We start from the raw sequence: 23092 nt of genomic DNA, 5'->3' as shown, positions 1-23092 counted from the left end.
GATAACGCAATGTCCTACCTAAGGCTTATTTTTTTTTAAGTGACTACTTTCACTAGTGACAAGCTGGCATGGAAATCACACAAGTGACTATTAGAGTAAATTTCGTTTCTTAACATTTTTGATAAACTTGTCAAGTGACATTCAATTGTTGACAACTTCGACAAGCATGATGGCAATCATAATATAGCATTTCTTCATAAAATCAGAGACGAAAATTAGATTAATTTTGTACATATGTGCCAAAAGAACAAAAGATTTAAAAAATGGAAAGATATTGCCCTGTTTTTTTTTAACGTGGAAGATTTCGAATGTTTACACCGCAGCCTAAAGCTTATTGTGTCTACCACTCCTATTCTGGGAAAGATATCTGTCACCGAACGGTCGCACTCTTGTATGTATACAGCACTATGTACAGCGAACTTAACCCGGGCGATGGTAACTAATGATAATGGCATGTGAAAAAATTATGGCAAAATGAATCCGATATCCAACGCCGAAAGTTACTCAGAAATTGCGCTTTAATTGGTTTAGGAAAAACCTCAGAAAAAAACTCAACTCGGTAACCTATCCCAATCAGGATTTGAATCCGGATCCGTTCGTTTCATAATCAGACATGCTAACAGTTACTCCACAATTGCTTTGTTTGTTGATAAACCATTTATTTGACCAGTGTTTCGTCTAAATTCACAGTTAAAGGCTGTTTAGTTTTTGTTGAGGTTAACCTGAATCTCTCATTAAATTCATGTTTATTTCCCATACCAAAATAAACAATTATTTTTCTGTACACTGGATTCATTTTAGGGTTTTATATTACATTTTCCCCTTTTTAATCACTTCACCATATTACTTGGTTACTATTTCTTCTTCACTCGTTTAAAAATAAAGATTTATGGAATGACTAAAGTTTCACCATATGTTTTGAACTTGTCAAACTAATCTAAAAGTTGTTACCAAATGTGACAAGTAAATTTCTTCAAGAAACAGAACATTGGCAAGGCTAGTAAAAATTATCTTCTAATTTGCTTGTCGCAATACACTTTACTCTGTGCTTAGTAAATATAAAAATTCGAGAAGTTTGTAGTTGTCACTTGTACTCCTTGTCACATCTAGTCAAAGCAGTCGTTTTAATAAACAGGCTCCTGAAGAGTCCCGTATTCTGTTGAGTCCGTTATGCCTGTGTAATTAAAACAACTGGAATTTTTCAGTCTTCAGACATCTTTTAACTGAAAAAGGTTTCACTTCTGAAAAGTACAAGTACAGTAAAACACCAGTATAAGGAAATCCTAGAGACCTCTGAAATTACTTCGTTATACTGAAATTTCGTTATAACGAAATGTTATTTTGGAAAATGTATGTTCTGTCTTTCACGTATTAATTTTTATGTTAACTTGTTAACATGTTTCAGCCTGCTATTGGCTCAAAATTTTAACATGTGAAAGACACAAAATATATTTTTCCAAAAGTTGTGTAATCAAGATGAAATGTTATTTTTAAAGAAAAAGCATTTTTGTTCAGTTACCTCTATTTATGCCATAAATTCCGCATATAGGTCTAAAAAATATCCTTAAATAAAATACATTGCTAGCTCGCATTGCATTTGAAAGGAAAAGTTTTTGAAAAGAAAAAGTTTGAAGAAAGGCAGACGCAAAGTGCAAAGTCAAGTTTTATGAAAAACTTTGTAGGACAAGAGGTGCCATGCTGCTTGGGAAGCCATGTTGAGAGATTAGTGAACTGTGATTGGTAGAAGGAAACTAAATGGGGAAAATAAGGAAACTGCATGAAGAAACTAACACAAATTCAGAGACATCTTTATCGCAGTAGACACACATTAGCTATAGGCATCCAACAAGGAAGAAAATAATAATAATTAATAATAATAATTTTAAGTTCTATGAAAATTCACGTATCAGAGTATTTTACATTAATTTAAAACGTAATTAAAATGTTTTCTTTTTAAACTGATACCAAATTTCACATTACCATGTTCCAAATTCTATTCTACACCTTAGGCCAAAGGCCCACACTGAAATATTGTGAGGAAAATAGGGGTTTCGTCATCAAGAAGATTGAGAAACACTGGTCTAAGGCGTCATACCTTGACATAGAGTTACACATTTGTTAAAATAATATTTCAGTTGAAACAATTTAGCATAAAATTTCTACTTTTATTTGCATTGTATAACCTCAGGAAAATGAGGGCACAGAAAGAGCAATATACTGTACTTCATTTTAAAATGTTTGCTTTATTATCTACGGTATTTCTTCCGAGAAAGGTGAAAACTATACAGGGAACAAAAGTCCATCCGGAAGTCGTTTGCAACATTCGATCACATGCTTTTCTAAACTCAAATAAAAATAATCAAACATTAAGTATGCAAGTGTTAAGTTCTACAAATCTACCTAAAAAGAAATAAAATTCTGGTCGCCATATTCCTAGTACTTGAAGTCACTGAATAGTAACCACAATCAAGGCAACATGTGACTGCAACGTCACGGCCAGAGATCTATCTACCTTGCCTCGCCACTTGTCTCCGACGACCACGATCATAGGATGAGTAGATCTTGTCTGCCCTAAACGACATTGCTTATTCATAGAGCAATGACACTCGCTGAAGTGATTCGTTTCTCAAGATATGGCGGGCCGCTCGATGATTCACTCCGATTCCGTACAGCTAGCAGCACACGGGTCTGATGTCACACACATCTGAACTCTACAGCCGACGCGTGACTGTGCTGATAATGTTCATGCCTCGTTACGTAACATACTGTTTGTACAACATTTTAAATCGTACTGCCAACACAGTTGTCACAGAATAAAAAATTTCCTCCGTTATCGGATTATACGGGGTCTCAGGGGTAACTTATAAGTGCAAATATTTTGATATTTATTTAAGAAAAATGCATGTAAAATAACGCCCCATTTACTTGTTCCCTTGCTCTAATAGTGTTTTTAAAAAACGTGTAACATATTTTGAGGTCTGATGTTTTATAAATGATCATTCTACAAAGCGCCTGTCAGTTTAGACTATACTCACGTCTTTCAATCACATGTACTCCAGCACAAACTTTTTTTTTTGTCATTAAGGGTCACTAACCTTGCAGGAAGCTCACTCGCCAACATTTGACGTAATGGAAGATTCACTGATGTTCAATTAGCCAATATCCATTTAATGTACGAAACAGCAAGGAATCTGCAAACGTGAAAAGGGAGCTCTAGTGGATGCAATTTCCAAATCTTGGGATTCCAAATAAACTAATATTCGTTGCTCTATACCAGCGGTGACCAAAGTGGGTGTCGTGATTACATCGTGTAATCACAGATATTCAAATGGGCATGAGGAGTTTCCTGTGCATTACTATGTGTTTCATTTACGTGCTGAAGGCAAGCAGTGGCGGTATCATGTCGCTCTACAAACTCTGTCTCTACAAGCAGTAAGAGGTAAAGAATGAGGAGAACTCTTTAGTTGTTCTGTCGGACAAAATGTAATCTGTTTACTTTGTTTAACGGTTCAATTATAAGTATATAGAAACATTAACTGCCACGCTGAATAATGTATTTATTATTAGTATTATTATTATTATTATTATTATTATTACTGACCACTAAGTATGTGTTTCTATAATTCTTCTGTATGTGCATGAATATTGATATTTTTACATCTTCTCCCTAGAATAGTAAAATTATTAGATTTTATCTCAATTTTAATCTTCTTAATCTTTAGATGAGGGTAATTATTTATTAGTTATTCATTTAATAATAATAATGTAGAACAATTGATTCAATATTATGTGCCAACGAACTGTTAAACGCCAGGAATTGACATATCCTAAATCATAGCCAGGAAGAGAAAGATGACATAAATAAATGTAAAGAAGTAAACTACCTAATGGGGTTTGAAATATATCGTACTCTAAAGACTTTTAATATAACAAAATTTCTCAAAAGAGTAACATATTGTTGTTTAGTCAACTATCTGAAGACTGGTTGGAACCTCACTCATGAGGCAACTAAGTGAGGAGAAAATGGGGTACTATGGCCAGTTCCTTTCCCCTCCATTGCATACATCGCTGATTAGTAGGGCTCGGAAGGTGAAGACCTATAAATTACCTAAAAGACCTTTAAAAAGATCTAAAGATATCCTAAAAAGGACCTAAAGACTGGAAAAAGAGACGTAAAAAAGGTGATCCAAATTAATTAATAATCTCAGTTTTAATTACATATTTAATGAATATAATGTTTCAAAAATACAAAATTCTGGTGGTATGCAACATACAGTGCGCAAAAGCTATGTGAATGAAATGCTTCTTCTTTCAGACAAATATCTTTTAGGTTAACATAATTTGAATAAGGAATTCCGTGAATAATTTCGAGGGAAAAATTGTTCCGGAGCCGGGTATCGAACCCGGGACCTTTGGTTTAACATACCAACGCTCTACCACTGAGCTACCCGGGAACTCTAACCGACACCGATCCAATTTTTCCCTCTATATCCACAGACCTCAAAGTGGGCTGACAACCGTCAAGCAACCAACTTCGAGTGCACACTAACTCCGTGTGACTTAAATTGTGGTTTTCTGTTGAACAGTGACGTGTATTATGCAAATCAAGATTTCAGATATAACTCCCTGTAAAGTTGATTTGAATAATTTCGAGGGAAAAATTGTTCCGGAGCCGGGTATCGAACCCGGGACCTTTGGTTTAACGTACCAACGCTCTACCACTGAGCTACCCGGGAACTCTAACCGACACCGATCCAATTTTTCCCTCTATATCCACAGACCTCAAAGTGGGCTGACAACCGTCAAGCAACCAACTTCGAGTGCACACTAACTCCGTGTGACTTAAATTGTGGTTTTCTGTTGACGAACAGTGACGTGTATTATGCAAATCAAGATTGTCAGGTATAACTCCCTGTAAAGTTGATTTGAATAATTTCGAGGGAAAAATTGTTCCGGAGCCGGGTATCGAACCCGGGACCTTTGGTTTAACGTACCAACGCTCTACCACTGAGCTACCCGGGAACTTTCTAACCGACACCGATCCAATTTTTCCCTCTATATCCACAGACCTCAAAGTGGGCTGACAACCGTCAAGCAACCAACTTCGAGTGCACACTAACTCCGTGTGACTTAAATTGTGGTTTTCTGTTGACGAACAGTGACGTGTATTATGCAAATCAAGATTGTCAGGTATAACTCTCTGTAAAGTTGATTTGAATAATTTCGAGGGAAAAATTGTTCCGGAGCCGGGTATCGAACCCGGGACCTTTGATTTAACGTACCAACGCTCTACCACTGAGCTACCCGTGTTTGTTAAAAAAAAAGTACCTGTAGAATTTAGAATGAACGATTTTTGCCACCTAAAATGAATTCAGCGAACCTGCAATGGACATCCTGGAGAAAGAAATTGAAATTAGTATAAACAGAATCATATTTGGCTTAATCACACTAGGGTTACAGACATTGGACTTCAGAAACCTTACGTCAGTTAGCACTGCAGTACCGGTATATCACAATAATCATCTCCAGGTTCTTAGGTGTAAAGGATCGTCGGTTTTCTGAGAGCACGTTGCGAAACATCGAGAAACTGCTCTCCACATCAACGTATGTCAGTAAGTAAGTGGTGCATTCTTGAATTTATTGTAAAAGTGACAGTAAAAATGTACCGAAAGAAGCTGAAGTTGCAAAACAAAACAAGCCATTAAGACCTAAAAAAAAAAAAGGCTAGAAAGGACCAGTAAGTCAAAAAACGCAGAAAAAGGCAAAAAAAAAAAAAAAAGACAAATAAAATCACCATTTTTCTGGCCTACAATGATCCAAAATGAAAATATATTATGTTGGGCCTCGTCTTCAGACACTCGAAACAAAAAGTATTTTGCCTCAACTTCCGAGCCCTACAGATTAGTAATAAAGACCGGCTACCATACGCTAAGTTCCCTTCGGAAGACTTCGTTTGATGTCGTAAGAACTTAGATTTACACGTGAACGAATTTCTTATACTGGACTCCGCTCTGTTTCTTTTGTTTTGTTTGTTTGTTGCTTTTCCCTTCTGTTTATAGATCAAGTGTCTATAATAGAGATACATTCAAGAAGTAAATTAGGTGCAAATTAACATCCTTTCCCTAATCGTGTGAACCAGGCGCTGTCCGAAGGTGGACTTGGACAAATTCACGTTGCAGGAGATGGGTCATTTTTTGTGTCTAAGGCTGTACATACCAACCAGAACCTCAATCAGAGCTACTAGAGATATTATGCAATATAAATGTATAGTTCCCGGCCCACAAATTACGTTCCGACGCAGAACTATATCTTCCTCTTCACTAGGTATGGAAAGTAAGTTAGAAAATAACCATCATATAAAATGCAACCCCCTTTCGCCCTTGTATGTCCCTTGTATTACTTCTATTCCCCTTGTTCTCCTCCCCGTCTACCTATTCTCTTTGTCATCTCTTGTTCCCCCCGGCCGTCATAATTATTTTTGTATCAGTGAAAACAATGTCAACTAATGATGCCCAATTTTATTACAAACTCCATAAGGTATCTAAACAAAGTTAACGGCAAAGCAAATTAGAATAGGCTTATAGCGCTACCAACTTTTGATTACCGATTGAACTCATATTCATAATAAAGAGCGACACAGATTTCATTACCAACGTAACAACAGCAACGGTAGTATTTTATTTAACGACATTTTCAACTGCACAGACTATTCGACTTCGAAATTTAGGCGGGGGGGTTGGGGCGACAAAATGACCGTGGACTTTTGCCTGAAGCCCTCTACCAAGGACAGAATTCTTTTACGTACCGGTATCATAAATTAACGAACGGAACCTCTCAACTTCACTTCTCTTCCAGAGGAAGTCAAGCTAAGGATTCCATCGTCCTTTTAAATCCATCGCCCTCGACCGTGTTTGAACCCGCGCACCTCGGATCAAGCGGCCAGCACGTTAACTGCAAGACCACCGAGGACGACAAGAAGGAAGAAATATTATAATCCTCGTCATCGCTGTATTTTCTCTCATTGCATTCCCCACGTTTCAGCCTATAAGCAATTACAAAATAAAATTTCCCTTAACTTCTACCGCCTCTCATAACACACCCAATCTATTACATATTTTCTATTACACTTCCCGCACTTCATATCTACAAGTAACTACCAATCTACTTCTCCGTACAATGATAACAGGGATTCGCTTCCTTTCCATCGGTATGTTATATAGAGTGGGAGGGGACTAAATAGGTCTTTCAGAGAGATGAATAAAGGCAGTGAATTAAATATAGGCCTAGTGTAGAAGTCTAGTATCGTTGTGGCTGGGTTTTCCTCGTTACGTTTTTACGTAATTCACTTGGCGTAACAAAAATTACGTGGAGTAAAAATTAATTTCTTTCGTGTCTTAATAATAAACTATTTTAATTAGACCTGTATTATATTTTAAACTTTAATTACCATATATTTCTGCATTAAATCATTACCAGGGAAAGGATTTATATGTAAATACATATTTACTTATAAAGCTAATATAATTTATATTTTGCATTATCTTTATGTTTCACAATGTGTAGGGTTGAAAAATCCTACTTTTATTTTCCATATTTTTCCATATTTTAGAGTTTAGTACATATTTTCGTTAATTTCCATATATTTTCCATATTTCATATAAAACAGTCCATATTATATTAGGTTTAACAATAAAACAAAACAAAATTCCATTAACTTTTAAAAATACATTTCAACAATAGAGATTTAAACACATGTTCAGTAATCCCTTTAACATCAGAGTTATTTGAAAATTAGCAGTCCTATCAACAATGGGAAAGTAAGTTACAAAACTGTATTAATTTAATTTAAAATTTTTAACAGACTTCAGTTGTGCAGCTCAACAGTTAAATGCCAGTCAGAGTACACATAGGTTCAGTTTTGTAAATCATACTATAAAGACGGTAAATATGCCAAAAGTACGTCATTCAGTCAATTTAAAATCAAAACTAACAAGTTACATTTCAGAATTTAAAGAAGATGGTTTATCAACTGACAATAAAATATTATTTTGTAATTTGTCAGTGTGCAGTATCATCTACACAAAAGTTCCTGGTGCAACAACACATTACAACTAGTAAACATCAGGCCAACAAACAACTAAATTCCAAGCAGAGACAATTGTTTTTAACACAACCAACAACATCGAATGTAAGATCTGAGTTTAACATCGACCTGTGCCGTTCTCTCATCTCTGCTGATATTCCTCTCTACAAACTAAAGAATAAGGTCTTCAGGGAATTCCTTGAAAAATATACTCAACATACAATCCCGGATGAGTCAACACTTAGGAAGACGTATGCTCCATCCATCTACGATGAGACAATACAGAAGATAAGAGATGAAATTAAAGATAGTTCAATTTGGGTTTCCATTGATGAGACTCCCGACAAAGAAGGTAGACTTGTTGGTAATGTAGTTATCGGTTTGTTAAGTGAACAATATTCTGAACGAATTCTTTTACATTGTGATGTTCTAGAAAAGTGCAATAACAAAACTATAGTTAAACTGTTCAACGAAGCTATGGGTATCCTGTGGCCAAAGGGTATTATGTACGATAATGTGTTATTCTTTATTAGCGATGCTGCCCCTTATATGGTCAAAGCTGGACAAGCATTATCTGTTGTATATCCTAAATTGACTCATTTTACTTGTGTGGCGCATGCATTTCATCGTGTGGCAGAAGTGGTCAGAGACAATTTCCCTAAAGTAGATTTGTTGATTTCATCAGTGAAAAAAGTATTTCTCAAAGCTCCCAGTAGAGTTAACGTGTTGAAAGAAATGTACCCTGAAATTCCATTGCCACCAAAGCCAATTTTAACTAGATGGGGTACATGGCTAGAAGCAGTTGAATATTATGCCGAACATATAGACTCTATTAACAATGTTCTCCTTGCATTGGACTCTGAAGATGCAGTCTCAATTGATACTGCGAAAACAGTTACCTGTGACACAAGTGTGAAGAATGACTTAGCTCACATTCAGCATACATTTTCATGCATCATAAAAACGCTCAAAAGTCTCCAAAATAGGCACCTTTCACTATCTGAAAGTTTTGAAATTATAAATAGTACTGTGGAACAACTGAATCGTGGTAGAGGTAAAGTTGCAGATGCAGTAAGAGCTAAGGTGGACACTGTACTTTAAAAAAACCCTGGATATGAAGAACTACAAAAGGTTGTTGCTGTGATGAGTGGTGAATCAACAGTGAAGATTAACTTGGACTTATCCCCAGCAGACATTGTGAAATTGAATTATGTACCAGTTACTTCTTGTGACGTCGAACGCTCTTTTAGTCAGTATAAATCTATCCTCAGAGACAATAGAAGAAGATTCACTTTTCAGCACTTGAAAGAAATGTTTGTAACCTATTGTTATGGTAACAGACAATAAAAATTGTGTTTTGTTGAAACTACATTGGAAGATAAGGTGCGTCCATTATATTTTTTGTTTAGTTTGATTAAAATGTACCAATATTTAACGTACATAGTCATTTTTTTATAATTTTAAGTCCATATTTAATTCCATATTTTGGTAAAAATCCATATTTAATTCCATATTTTGGTAAAAATAACTACATATATATTTACATATTTCATATATTTTTAGTCCATATAAATCCGTTCCCTGATCATTACATTCTAATGAGTTTATATAGTCACCTAGAGTATTAACAAATTTTTTAAATGATACCAGTTCTTTCCGTTTTTAATTGTGAAAATTGGTGATATCTACTTCTTGCACTACCTACTACTCACAAAATGAATGACAATTTATTTGGATTGAATTTCAAAATTTAATAACAGTTTTACATGCCTCGAATGTATTTCATATGTATGTTTCTGAAACTAGAAGTGAAACAAGTTTGATTATTTGTTACACCCAAAAGAAAAAAACTGACTGAAAAGGAAATTTAACTAGGTACTTATTTTAAAATGTAGTTGATTTTACTTTCAACACTGAAAATATCACTGGATTCACAGTTTAACTCTTTGTCGTTACTTTAATTTTCACTCAAAAAATGTTGTACACTTTAAGGGCCTCCGTATTCAAGAACGTCACTTCAATGTCACTGTGTCTTGACTTTGTGAAGTCAGAAGATAGATCATATAAAGTGCAGGATCCGTACTCAGAGACAATACTTATTTTTCTCTTCACAAAGTCAAACAAGGCAAAAAGCAAGTGAACTTGGTGTTCGACGTCGTCATATAATGACGCAGCGCTTCCAGCCCACCACAGCTGTTCCATGTGAAAAGTACGGAAATCAATCATGCATTGCTGGCTACGTTTAGTTTCAAACCTGTTACTTTCAAAAACGTCCACTGAAATGGAAGGAACCGCAGATGAAAGATAAACATCAAAGAACTTGCTTACAAATATAAAGACATGATGCAAAATATAAAATCAGATGTCGTTAAGTTTCGGCAAAGAAGAACGGCACGAAATTTAGAGCAAAAAAAAAAAAAATACAAAAGTTCTAAATAAATTACACTTAATGTCAAAATAGTCGACAATATTAATGGAAATCACAACAAAATTTAGTCCAAAAGTCTGATGAAAAGGAGAGCCACTTACACCATCATCGTTACCATTACATCGCTTAAATGCGACAGGCTCATGTCAGTAGATTTACTGGCATGTGAAAGAACTCGTGCGGGACAAAATTCCGGCACACTGCCGACGCTGATATAACCTCGGTAGTTGCGAGCGTCGTTAAATAAAATATAACATTTAATATTAGGGCCCATCAACAGTATCTTGGGCAGAAAATAATGTATGAATGAATTAACCAGTATCGCCCGCACTCTAATTAATAAGAATATTATGATCTAACACTGGGCATCTTAAGTGGCCGAATTAATTTTCTGCATAATCAGTAAACAGCGGATTAAAGTAAAAACCTTGATATTTATTTGCTATTTCGGATTGATATCTGCACAAAAACCTGTTTATATCCATCCGCTTTACACATAATCAAGTCTAAATACGAGGGAGAGTCAGTAAGTTACAAATTTAAGTAGCAACCTGGTTTAATAAGACGCCTGAAGCTATCACAGCTAATAATAGATGACAACATATTCAGAAGTCAAGATTACACAAGTGTGCACAAGCGAAACAAAGAAGCAGCGGTTGCAAGATTGTGGCACCTCTGTATGAGTGTAACTACCGACCGGGATTTGAACCTGGGCTCCTTGGCTTATAACCTGAGCGCGCTAGCACTGAGCCAACGTGCCGTGACGATACACTATAATATTTGAGGTTAAAAAAACATCACTATGTTGGGCAAATAATTTGGTTTTTCATTTGTTTCTTTTTGCATTGCCATAGTTATAGTTTTGTTGAATGTAACATTAATTATTTTATTTCAATTAACAAAAAACATTATACTTCATTTACAATAAGTTATAAACGCTAATGTACTCGTAGCAAAAGGTAACACCTATGTTTTTTTTTTTTTTTTCACTTCATACCAAATTGTATATAACAAATGAAAGTTTTACATAAATATGTAATTAATCACTGTTCCATGGCAGTTACACTGTAAATGCAAAATAGCTGATCACGATTTCACCATCAGCTCAGCACAATAATGTGGTGGTTGAATTCCTTTCAGAAGAACGTCAGTCACTTTTTTTCGTCATCATTTCAGTCGCACACAATGCACACGCATTGTCTACCGGTCTTCGTGTTCAGTCAACAGCATCAGTCTCCTCTACCAACGTCACAAGAAATAATCAATCCCACTCTCACTTCTCCGTTCTTCACTTGTCATCGTATGTTTCCAGGGTGTCAGCCAAGTGGTCGTTTTCTCGCGGCTTCTTGCGCTGTTTCGGTTTCTTACGCTTGTGGATGTCGCCTTCTTGGGTCTATGATCTTCCATGGAGCGGATTCCCTGTTTCTCCAGATATTCCTCTGTTCTTCAGGTTATCCGTGCTCTCAACTACCACAGAACGCCAGAGTTTCTGGAACTCATCGTCCACAGGCAGAGCTGCTGTCTTGTTTGTGAAGAACACAATCTACTTCTTATCAATCGGTTACGAGATGTATGATGATCTCATTCTGCAAAGCCTTGAGGGTTTTATTACAATGTGGCAAAGATTCCTGAACGTCTTCCAACAGAATTCCTTCAAGACTCTCAAGTCTTGTTGCGTCAACAAACGCAGTTGATCCCGGTATTTTGAATTTTTTTAAATAAAATATTTCCTACAAAGCCAGTGTTTGAGGAAATGTCCCCATAACACTGGCAGCATTCCCATGCTGGATAGCAATAGCGATTCTTTGCCTCAAGAAGTCAGTCGACCTGGAATCTCCATTGACCGCTTGCAACTTTTTCCCGATGTCTGAAACCAGCATTTTAGCCTCTGAGCACCAAGATCCCAACGTTTCAACAGCAAAAACAGAGAACAAGTATCTGTCCTGGAGATCCCGATACTTATTCCTTTTGATGCTCACTGCGGATGTTGCAGCAGAACCAGCAACTTTGGAGGTGTTATTTTATTAGTACTGCTACAAGAATTTTGAAGTTTCAAGTCATGGTTTTATCAGTGACTCTTATGGATACAGTTGATACAACGCTATTATTAAAGCAATGAGAATCTGAGAAAATTTACAACTCTCAACAACTTTAGAGGCCCATGCTTTATTCGTATCGTATTATTATCGTCTCACTCAAATGGTTAACGTCGGCAAACCATGTTTGTTTTACCGAAAACAAACATTCATATCTTCCTTTCAACACTGGCTGATTGTTTCGTTTATTACAAGTCATTCGATACGCGATACGCTTAAAGGTGAAGATAAGACGTGACTGCTAACCTCGACCTCTCCTTCCACTGATCCTAAAGACTCATGTGTATAACAATTGGTTCGGCGAGTAAGAAACACACGAGTAAAATAACAAACACACGGTGAGCGGTGTAAACTGAGTATCAAAGGGTTGCCGACGTTAACCGTATGAATGCAACCATAATAATTACGGTAAGCTAATTTAATAAAGAAGTTCGAGAAAAGGAAACTGGTTCTGTTGCTGATAAGAAGAAATGTGGAAGTCAAAAATGATCGATGATGTTGACTGGTGCTGTGGTGCTTCAGACAATAATTGCATGTTAATTATTAACTACTAGTCTAAGTATAAATAATTATTATGAAATTAGTAGTGTTAGGTGTTCAGGCATTCTCAAATGAGTTATAGAACGGTTTGGAGAATTCTAAGAATACATCTTAATCTATATATAAACTAATACCACTTTTCGCACTCAAAGAAAGTGACATGAAGAAAATGTATGATTTTGCTTTATTTCTGCTAGCAGACATTCATCTTAATCATTGGCTGTACAAAGTTTTCTGGACAGACGAAACAGGAGGAGTTAACACACGTATAAAAGTCCCGTCGCTCTAATTTCCGGCAGCCAATCGCGTTACAGGTCGGCTACATTTAAACGTGTGCATTTTGTGATTCGCTGATGAAGAAGTTATGCATTTCCTAAGGCTTGATAAATACTTAATTTAATCGCCCGCCATTTTGGCTCTTTCATTTGCGTTCGCAGGAAGCACACGAGGACTTTATTTGCCGCTCAATTATTTGCTGAACTACAGTGCGTTTGATTTATTATCATAGGAGCTACGACATGATAATGTTTAACGGTGTGGCAAATAGATTCCTCGTCTGTTAGTTCGGCAACGAAAGAGCAAAAATAGTGAACGATACTACCTACCTAGACTTTATAGAACCTTGACTTCCTAAGATGTAAGCAAAGAGGAGGCGTCACCCCGGGAATAACAGCGTCGCGACTATAATTGCAGAGTTTGATCTGAAAAGGATAAACCCCAGGGTTTAATTCAATAAGATGCCCTTGATTTCAAAGTCTGGTGTGGTTTCACTTCGCAATTCGCAATTTCCTCGAAGAATGCAATGAAATATTAAAGACTGTCACAGCAAACGGTGAGCGCTACTTCAGTATGTTACAGAACTTCGTCACCACTAAACTTAAGAATCATGTCCTGGAAAACATAATCTTCAATGCAAGATGACGCACTGCCACACATCTACTTGGATTTTTTACGATCGTGCCTTCAGAAGACAATTTCCAACAATATGTTCTCCATGATCTCTAGATCTCTCTTCTGGTTGTGAGGTTACCATAAAGAATGAGTTTTCGTGGCACACCACATAACCTTACATTAATATGGAAGATAATATCTTAATTAGGAATATTCCAAGTCTGCAAAATGCTACGCAAAGTGTCGTAGAAACAATGGTGTTTGTTAAATAAGAGAATGGCGAACATTTTCCAGTCCTTCACAAAAATCACACTCCAATATTTACTCAACAGTCAACAATGATGCTTCTTTACGTAGAATACGTCTTTCCTCGCACGAGTATGGCCATCAGTTTCGGGATTCGTGGTTAAACAAAAAAATGCTAGAATTTCAAACGCTTACTGTAACAAGACATGAGCCACAGCCGAATGCTAATGTTATTAGTAGTTAAGCCATGAACCATTCAGCGTATTCCGAATCTCACCAGACCGGTGGACATCAATGACGTCACGCTGCAGCGGAATAGGAACAAAACTGCAGGAAGGTTCAATGACTATCATGGCGGCTGTACAAGTTGTTATTGTGCTACGCTAGCAAGATTTTGCGAAATTTCCATACTGTCATCTCGCTCAAAGGAAAGAGAGCATAAACAATTTATTTCTTGAACCAGTAAGTTAGTAATAACTGGTCCGTTGACATGTTCGTTCATAAGCCATTAACATATTTTTTTACGTTATACTAATTATAAACAATACAGCAGAACCAAAGCAGAACACACCGCCATGACACAACAGTGCACGATGTCATTCGTCTGCTAATTCCCGCCCTATACAAGAACCAATCAGATTCACTGATGGAGACTGCCACCACCTCTGCAAGCTGATGGCACCGGTGCGACACCGGTGAAGCATCAGTGACGTCATCGTTGAAATTCGGAACACCGTGATGCCATCAGATTGCTAGCGCGAGATTCCGAATACGTTCATTGTAACTGGTGTGACAACTCCCAATGACGCCACCTCCATTCGCATTAGGGCGCCGAAATTGCATACAAAATCAGCCGTGTTGCGCGGACTCTCTCAGTAATATCTCGACATCAAAAGCACCTACAGGCCTGTGCGACCATTTGTTTGATCAATTCTAATCGCGAGTTCTGCTATATTAAACTGATAATAGACATGTTACCTCTGATTGAGATTGTGACTGATATGTAGGCCTACATCTCGCTTGTAGAAGAAGAACAATTTTTTGTACAAGTCTGATTAGTGTAATATGTTACTAGTCCACATTGTATGCAATGGAGAGAAAGAAACTGGCCACATTACCCCATTATCTCCTGGCTTAGTTACCTCATGAGTGATATCTTATTGGTATCACGTATGAGATTCAAACCTGTTGACTAAACAACAACACACACATGCGATACGCTTTAAGTGAACCATAGTGACAAATTTGTGAGCTGAAACTAATTTCGGAATGTCGCTTCATATGAAGAGGAAACATATTGCACGCCCTTCATTAATTAGGTACGTTTATTATCGTAGACCCATTCTCTATTTGCAAACCAAAACAAAACTCAAACATTCAAACCAACACAGTTCCACTTTCTTTCCCGAAACTGAGTGACTTATATTACGTGCCGGTGTATTCCTGATAGAGCGCAGAATTTTTTTCTGCCTCAAATATAGGCCTATTTATAAATTATAGGTAGCGTTTAAAGGTTTGGATAAATCGCAATATAGCGAACGCCAGTAGGGGAAGTTATCCCCACCCACAAGAAATGTGCATTCAACACAACACTCGCTTATCACGTAGAGTGTCTGTTGAGCTAGTAGAGGAAAAGTGGAAGGGGTCATGGGCGGAGCTTCTACGTTCGCTATATTGCGATTTGCCTTCAGCCCAAAGGTTTGAAGTGACTTTTGAATAACCCAATATTTATATAATCTTGAAGTTCGCTGTCTGATGACCGGGATGTTGCAAGGACACAGCTCAACGTACTGTCCGTCCAAGTGGTTATGTCGCAGGGTCGAAACGGGGGATATCACGTGACAGTTACTTTCTTAACGGGGCCCTTTTCTTTAAGTTATTTTAAACAGTTGTATAAAATTAAGTAAAAGTCAAATAATGCCGAACAGCAAAAATGTTTTCAGGAAATAGCTGTCACAAGCCTTTGCAGAAGGACTAGCAAAACGGGTGGGGGAAACCGGGATGTGATATAACTCGCATAACCACTCGGACGGACAGTATGTATCTTACAATTTGCCGCGTCTGTAGCTCAAGTGCTAGGTGCGTCTATCCAGGCGGTCCAGGTTAGAACCCCGGACAGGTCGCGATGGAATTTGTGGTGGACAAAGCAGACGTTGCAGAGGGTTTTCTCGGGATACTCCAGTTTCCGTCTATCATTCCACCAACATTCTCCACCTCCCCCTCACTATATCACACGCAACAGTAATATAATAATAATAATAATAATAATAGTAGTAGTAGTAATAATAATAATAATAATAATAATAATAATAATAATAATAAGCTTGGATGAAGTCTATGGGGTTGTATGCTATGGGTTTCCGATTCTGATATAGGAAGACTTGGAGCTTCGACCCTACGATTTATAAGGTCGGCCTATTCGTTTCAGAGGATGAGATCTGGCTTTGTCGGGGCTGAGGCAGGATGGCCCACCTGTCAGCGTCGGATTCACAATGCCACCCAAACCACCCGTTGAACTCGTACAATCTTCGCATAGGTTATATAGTACATTTAACCGATAAATGTAAGCCAAGCGTGTGGATCCGTTCCGGGTCAGACCCTCGAAAAGCCAAGCCAAGTAAATGATTTTCAAAAAGTTAAGAACGGAGGTCCATCGCTGTGGAGCAACGGTTAGCATGTCTCACCGTGAAACAAGCGGGCCGGAGTTCAAATCCTGGTTGGGACAAGTTAGCTGTTTTTTTTCGGTGTTTCTCCTCAATCCATTAAGAACAAATGCTGCGTAACTTCCGGCATTGGACCCTGGCTTCATTTCGCTGGTATTATCATCTCCATTTCACTCAGACGCTAGATAACCACCGCAGTTGATAAAGCGTTTTAAAATAAACCGGTTAAAAAAATAAGGTCATCTACTCGTCTGTCAACAAATTATATTAACATAAAATTTACTCTGTCACACGTTAAAAGTGTTAAAATTGTTAAAAAGGTATTTACCTTCGACAGACGGCCCGTTTCGACGCTATTTGTCGTCGTCTTCAGTGTCTCTTGGTGGTTCAAGAGACACTGAAGACGACGACAAATAGCGTCGAAACGGGCCGTCTGTCGAAGGTAAATACCTTTTTAACAATTTTAACACTTTTAACGTGTGACAGAGTAAATTTTATGTTTTTAACAAAGTGTTAACGAGAACTTTAATCAATAAATTATATTAGGCCTACGTTGAAACATAATTAAAGCTTATATTAAAATATCTGTTTAAGAATGTCTGTGCTCAGCTGAGTAATCGACTAGTCCAGGTTTTAACCATACGTCATCTAGAATTAGGAATTAGTGGGCTTTATACCGGCTTCCTTAATTGGTAAATAATTATTGAAATCAAACAATTAACAAGTAACCTGACGACGAGTTGCCATAAAAAACTTTGTTTCGTAGGGACCACGTGTTATCCAATTGACAAGAGTTGCGCTCCCATCGTAATGGTATTTTACCATGGCAGTGCATGGAGTGAATGTAGTCCAACGAGTGTTTGTGTTTCCGGTGCAGTAGTTTTAGTGCTACTTTTTAGTGCGTGACCAAGCGTTGCAATGTATTATATTTTATTATACACGTTTTTTTTTATGTGTTTGTACTAGCGAATAAGTATTTCCCTTCGTACTCCGCTTATACACCTTCAACTCAGTTTTAAGTTATTTCTTCAGTCTTACCAACATAGCGTTGGGTTAGTTTAGGCCAGTGGTCCCCAATTCAGAGCACTGTGTCGTCACAAGCCTTGCCCGCTCGCACGCGGAAAGTCGTAACAGGGCAGGTAAGACGTTCAGCGGCGCGGCGGGACCACAATATGAATTTACTGCATAGGTTTATGATTGTTTTCTGATGAAAAAAGATACGGGCTGAATAGAAATAACTAAATAAACTATCTTAAGCAATTTAAAAAAAAAAAACATTGTAGCCTATTTTCAACAAAGTTAGAAGTTAATAAATTGATAATTACTTTTAGAAATTTAATACACATTTCATGTTAATTATTCGGGTAATGCATGACAATTACTGTAAATGTGTAAACTGCTTCTGTTAAGGAAAATGTTGAACAAAACACACAAAAACCCTAGGAATAGTAATGCAGAAATTTAACTCCATTCAGTTCACTCAACACTGGCATTAGCACGGATTTTTCGGGATTTGTTTAATTCTCTTTTCCCTCAGCAATTTCTCAACGTTTGGAACTATTGTTTATATAGTGCATAATGTGACAGCACATTTTAAGTTGTGATCCGATACTTGGCTTCCATGGCATGGCTTGTTTATCTTCATCACAGGAAAAAAAATTACTGTTCGCACAGATATGTGAATCCGAAAATGGATGTCTGTACAATCGGGGAAATCTAAGACAGAGAAAGTTAATATAAAAGTCAGATAACTTCTTTTGTTTTGATATTTGTCCTTCAATTCACTATCGTAAAGTAAATCAATAAGTTCTAATTACAAATAATAATCGAAAATAAAATTGAAAATTTTCCTAGTCTTTAAATCTCATATCAAATTCCTAGCGCAGATCGTCATGATGTGTGAATACATTCTTTGAAATCCAAAGTCTTAAGAAACTAGTATACCTATATCGTTGTTAATTTTGAAAAATGTGCTGTAACTTATCCTTTTAGTTAAGCTAACGTTCCATAATTAGAAGTGGTTTCATATTAAACGCCTTCACTCTGTCATGTAACTATATAATAATATTGTTGTTACCTTGTAGAAAACAATTTAAAGCATTCAGATAATTCCATTAAGAAGGCAAGTTCACAAATCTATTTTTTCATTTTTCACTTATGATACAGACTTTTCTTCTTTCTCCGTGAACGATGATGTTACCTCCCTCAGTTCAAAGAACCTATTCAGTAATTTGCCACGACCATGCCGTACTTTACTATAATATGACAGATCGCCATACTCGCTATTGCATTCATCAAGAAAGACTTAAATTGACAATGAGCGAGACTTTTCGATATAATTGTGTTGGTGGTTTTTCCAACTGGGCTACTTAATAACGCCTCTTACAAAAATCACCAGTTGGGGATTATCGCTTACATAAGTTAGTATTTTCATCTACTGCCAAAGAACAACATATGACAGACCGACAAATAATTACTAGTTGCACCTGAACGTCCTCGGCTAGACCTCGGATGGGATGCATCACTGTGGAAGGAGACAAACTAATATATTCAAACTCCTACACTTGAGAAAAGTTCTTCAGTTGTAATTAAACAGTCTTCAAATTTTCAATCTCTAAAAGGTTTATAATATCGTACTATTACAAGTGAAATTTTATAACTGAGTCGCACAGCCGATTTACTAACATTGTGATCTGAAACAACTTCTAGCTCATTTTCCTTCAATTGTTGAATTAATGCTACACGCTCTTCTCTTCGTATCTGCCATATTCGTTACTGTGAATTGTATGATGTGTCTGTAAATTGTATTTCTTGAGTGTGGCCTACGTTTTGAAGTGTTTTCTGCTCCTCACATCTCTTGTTTGAATGGATGGCAAGAACCGCCTCTGTTCACTACAACGCAACGTTACAAACCGGTCCTCTGTCCGGTACAGTAAGCACGCAGGAGCCAAGCACTGCCCGAGCCCGTTCATACGCGAGTTGATGATCACTGATTTTAGGCTTTTTGTATGTCTTGCATATACTCAAAATTGTCTAGGGCTGGGGAAAACTGGTGATTTTTTAGTGACATCAGTATAGATATAACGAAGGATATGAAAAACGAAGTCACATTACGAAAACTGTGATTATTTCGTTATTACTTTTTCTGTTTTATTATTTTTCGCGCTTATCCCATTACTACAAATTATGCGCATTTCATCTTACATCGAATCGTTGTTTTATGTACTTACCGGTACGTTTCTTTTTTACACTGGAAATCACCATATATTCGTCTCCATTACAACGCACCTCTCATTTCAAACGTAATTTACTACATGTTCCATCCACTTTTCTTCCTTCAAATACATCGCTACAAAATCCTTACATTTTCAACTCCCCCCCCCCAAAAAAAAAGACTTGCAAATTTAACGATTTTCACTTCCAAAATCACCAGAAGTACCTGTTCGCTAGTTTTTCCATTATTATTATTATTATTATTATTATTATTATTATTATTATTATTATTATTATTATCGTATTGTACTCGAACATGCCTGATAAAGTGATGTCTACTTAGCCTAAACCTCTTGAGTGCTGATATTATATTCGCTTGCCGGTACCGATATAAATACAGTAAGTAATAACTATAGCTGTGGTTAAATCGCGGTATTCGAGGTTAAACTGTGGTTAGGTAGGAAGAAAAGTTGTACAAATTAAGAGCACGAAATAATTACTTTATAGCTAACAATTTATAGGTAATAAATAATGAAAGGATTATGTAGCGAAATAATAGCATACAAAACTCTGCCTAATCAGAGCACATTTCCTCATTTTACAGCATTATACGAGTATTTTCGAAAATTAGTCTGTTTAGATAGAAAGCGTGTATTCACTCGCACATCAAAGTTCAACAACTAAGAACTGTGTATAATCACGTAAGCAACGGTACTTATACAAGATAGACTGGAAAGTCTAATTCTCATTATAATAAATGTACCCTCTCATGTAATAATAGTGTATAAAAACGAATTGAGATGTTACAAGATAACTCACCAGAGAAGGGGAGACAAAATTACTCGGAAGGCATCTCCCTTTTTCCTACTCGCTTTCCCGCCCTTTCATACTTATTGGCAGATATGAAATTTGCTATTAATTACAAATATAAATAGGCCTATATATAATATTATCCTCTGATTGAGGTTCTGGCTGATAAGTACCATACATCTATTATCAGGCAGTAGCTTACATCTCATTTGACGGTATGTGTCAGAGGAAGAACAATAATTGTTTGTGTGCGTCTGAAATCTGACTAGTGTAAAATGTAGCTAGTTGGCAATGCATGCAATGGAGGGGGAAAGGAACTGGCCACCCTACTCCATTATCTTTTTGTTAAGTATGTTATTTTACGACGCTATATCAACATCTTAGGTTATTTAGCGTCTGAATGAGATGAAGGTAATAATGCCTGTGAAATGAGTCCGGGGTCGAGCACCGTAAGTTACCCAGCATTTGCTCAAATTGGGTTGAGGGAAAACCCCGGAAAAACCTCAACCAGGTAATTTGCCCCGACCGGGATTCGAACCCGGGCCGCCTGGTTTCGCGGCCAGATGCGCTAACCGTTACTCCACCCCAGTTGCCTCATAAGTGGTGCCTTCTTGGTATCACTTGTGAGGTTCGGACAATTGACTAAAAACACACACATATAGGCTATATGGGTTGGTCTATTATGTAAATATAGATAAAGCAGTATCTATAGTGTCCTTAAAATAAAAATTCTCTATTGCTACATTTCTCCGATTTTAAAATACGTCCTATAGTATATTTCGTTACCAAATGAAACTATTTCATCTGCAACAATCAAATACCAGTAACCGCACTTTGGGGGGGGGGGGGGGGGGAAGAGAGTCAATTTTTAATTAAGCTAATGCACTTCATACTCTTATAAAGAAAATCGGACAATATACCTAAATACTATAGAACGATTCATATTCTCTTGTCAAGGTTATTATTATATTTGCTCTGTTGTGCATCAATTAGCACGTCTATGTTGTACTAGCATTAGAATACTGTACTTATTTTATTGCCGGCGGTTAACAGAAACAACATGTTTTACTTTAGACATAATAAGCGTTAAGCTTAGTTAGTTAGTCTCATAGGTTAGAAGTTCCTGCCCTCGTGTGCATGCTATTGTTGCACACAATACTTTACATATTTTTGTCGCTTTATAGACTTTATGCTTATGAATCTAATTAGAGATATACAAAGATTACAATTAGTCGTGAAAGTGAATTATTTCCGTACTTACGACAACCATAGCATGCCTTAAATTTTTGTTAAAACAATTTAATTATTATCAACTGTCATCCTCAAGCATGACATAAAATTAAACCCCAAGTTGCATAATGATAAACGTCATACCTTCACGTTCTCCATGTACTCTGCTGACCCTACTGCTTGAACTATCTCCATCCCCATCCCCATCTCCATCAAACGTCAAATGGAAAACCTCTCCTTGATGTTCCTGCACAGCTACAACAGCTGATTCTTCCATCATTAACAAAACCACGCAGAAATGCGTTATAACTACACAACACCACGAGTGTATAACATTCACCTAACCGCTCTTCTGCTGTATACATCAAAAATGGAAATTTCTGAATTACCCGTCATTCATGTTGCAGGATTGGTAGTGCTATCTGGTTGGGGATTAAGTTACTACAACGTATCAATTCCGCACTTAAACCGCCACATACGGAAATAAGTTGAACTATGTACATACGAACTAGAGCATCCAACCGCCGATTCGCGTACCGGCTTTGGCTCGCGATATTTTTTCAAATTACGTACATTGGATGTGGAAAGGAAACAAGAGAGATTAAAAGTTAAAAGTAGTCCCAACTCTCCACAACTCTTACGAGAATATTACAATACAATATCTAGTGAAAAAAATAAATAAATAAATAAAAAATTAAAAAAAAACCGGTACCATTAGTTTTTACATTACCTAGTAATGGACATTAGCAATTATTTAAAATGCCTTATTCGAGTAGCCCTATATATAACATTAATTCATTCACACCTTCCTGCCCAAAGGCAGGTCTTTCATTGCAAACTCAGCATTCTCTAATCTTTCCAATTTTCCGCCATCCTCTTTGTCTAAGTTTAT

At 36.9% G+C, this 23092-nt stretch overlaps 1 protein-coding gene and 1 non-coding gene across 3 annotated transcripts in view; both read right to left on the bottom strand.

The window, feature by feature from the left end:
- The window catches only part of AMPdeam (AMP deaminase), a 343486-nt gene extending 320918 nt beyond the window's left edge, over positions 1 to 22568 (bottom strand). Inside the window, exon 1 of one of the 2 annotated variants that reach the window (XM_069841642.1) lies at positions 22345 to 22568. In XM_069841642.1, coding sequence (XP_069697743.1) covers positions 22345 to 22480 — 136 coding nt within the window. In that variant the 5' untranslated portion in view covers positions 22481 to 22568. Of the gene's footprint in view, positions 1 to 2512; positions 2726 to 22344 lie in introns of those variants that run through there. The other variant, XM_069841644.1, reaches the window with a different exon arrangement.
- Positions 4383 to 4454, bottom strand: TRNAN-GUU (transfer RNA asparagine (anticodon GUU)). The gene has a single exon. It is a non-coding gene; the product is annotated as a tRNA-Asn (tRNA).
- Positions 22569 to 23092: the final 524 nt, after the last annotated feature.

The sequence above is a fragment of the Periplaneta americana genome, chromosome 12 (assembly GCF_040183065.1).
Source record: "Periplaneta americana isolate PAMFEO1 chromosome 12, P.americana_PAMFEO1_priV1, whole genome shotgun sequence".
NCBI lineage: Eukaryota > Metazoa > Arthropoda > Insecta > Blattodea > Blattidae > Periplaneta > Periplaneta americana.
The sequence above is the reverse complement of the archived record's forward strand: the minus strand, read 5'-3'. Positions and strand labels throughout refer to the sequence as shown.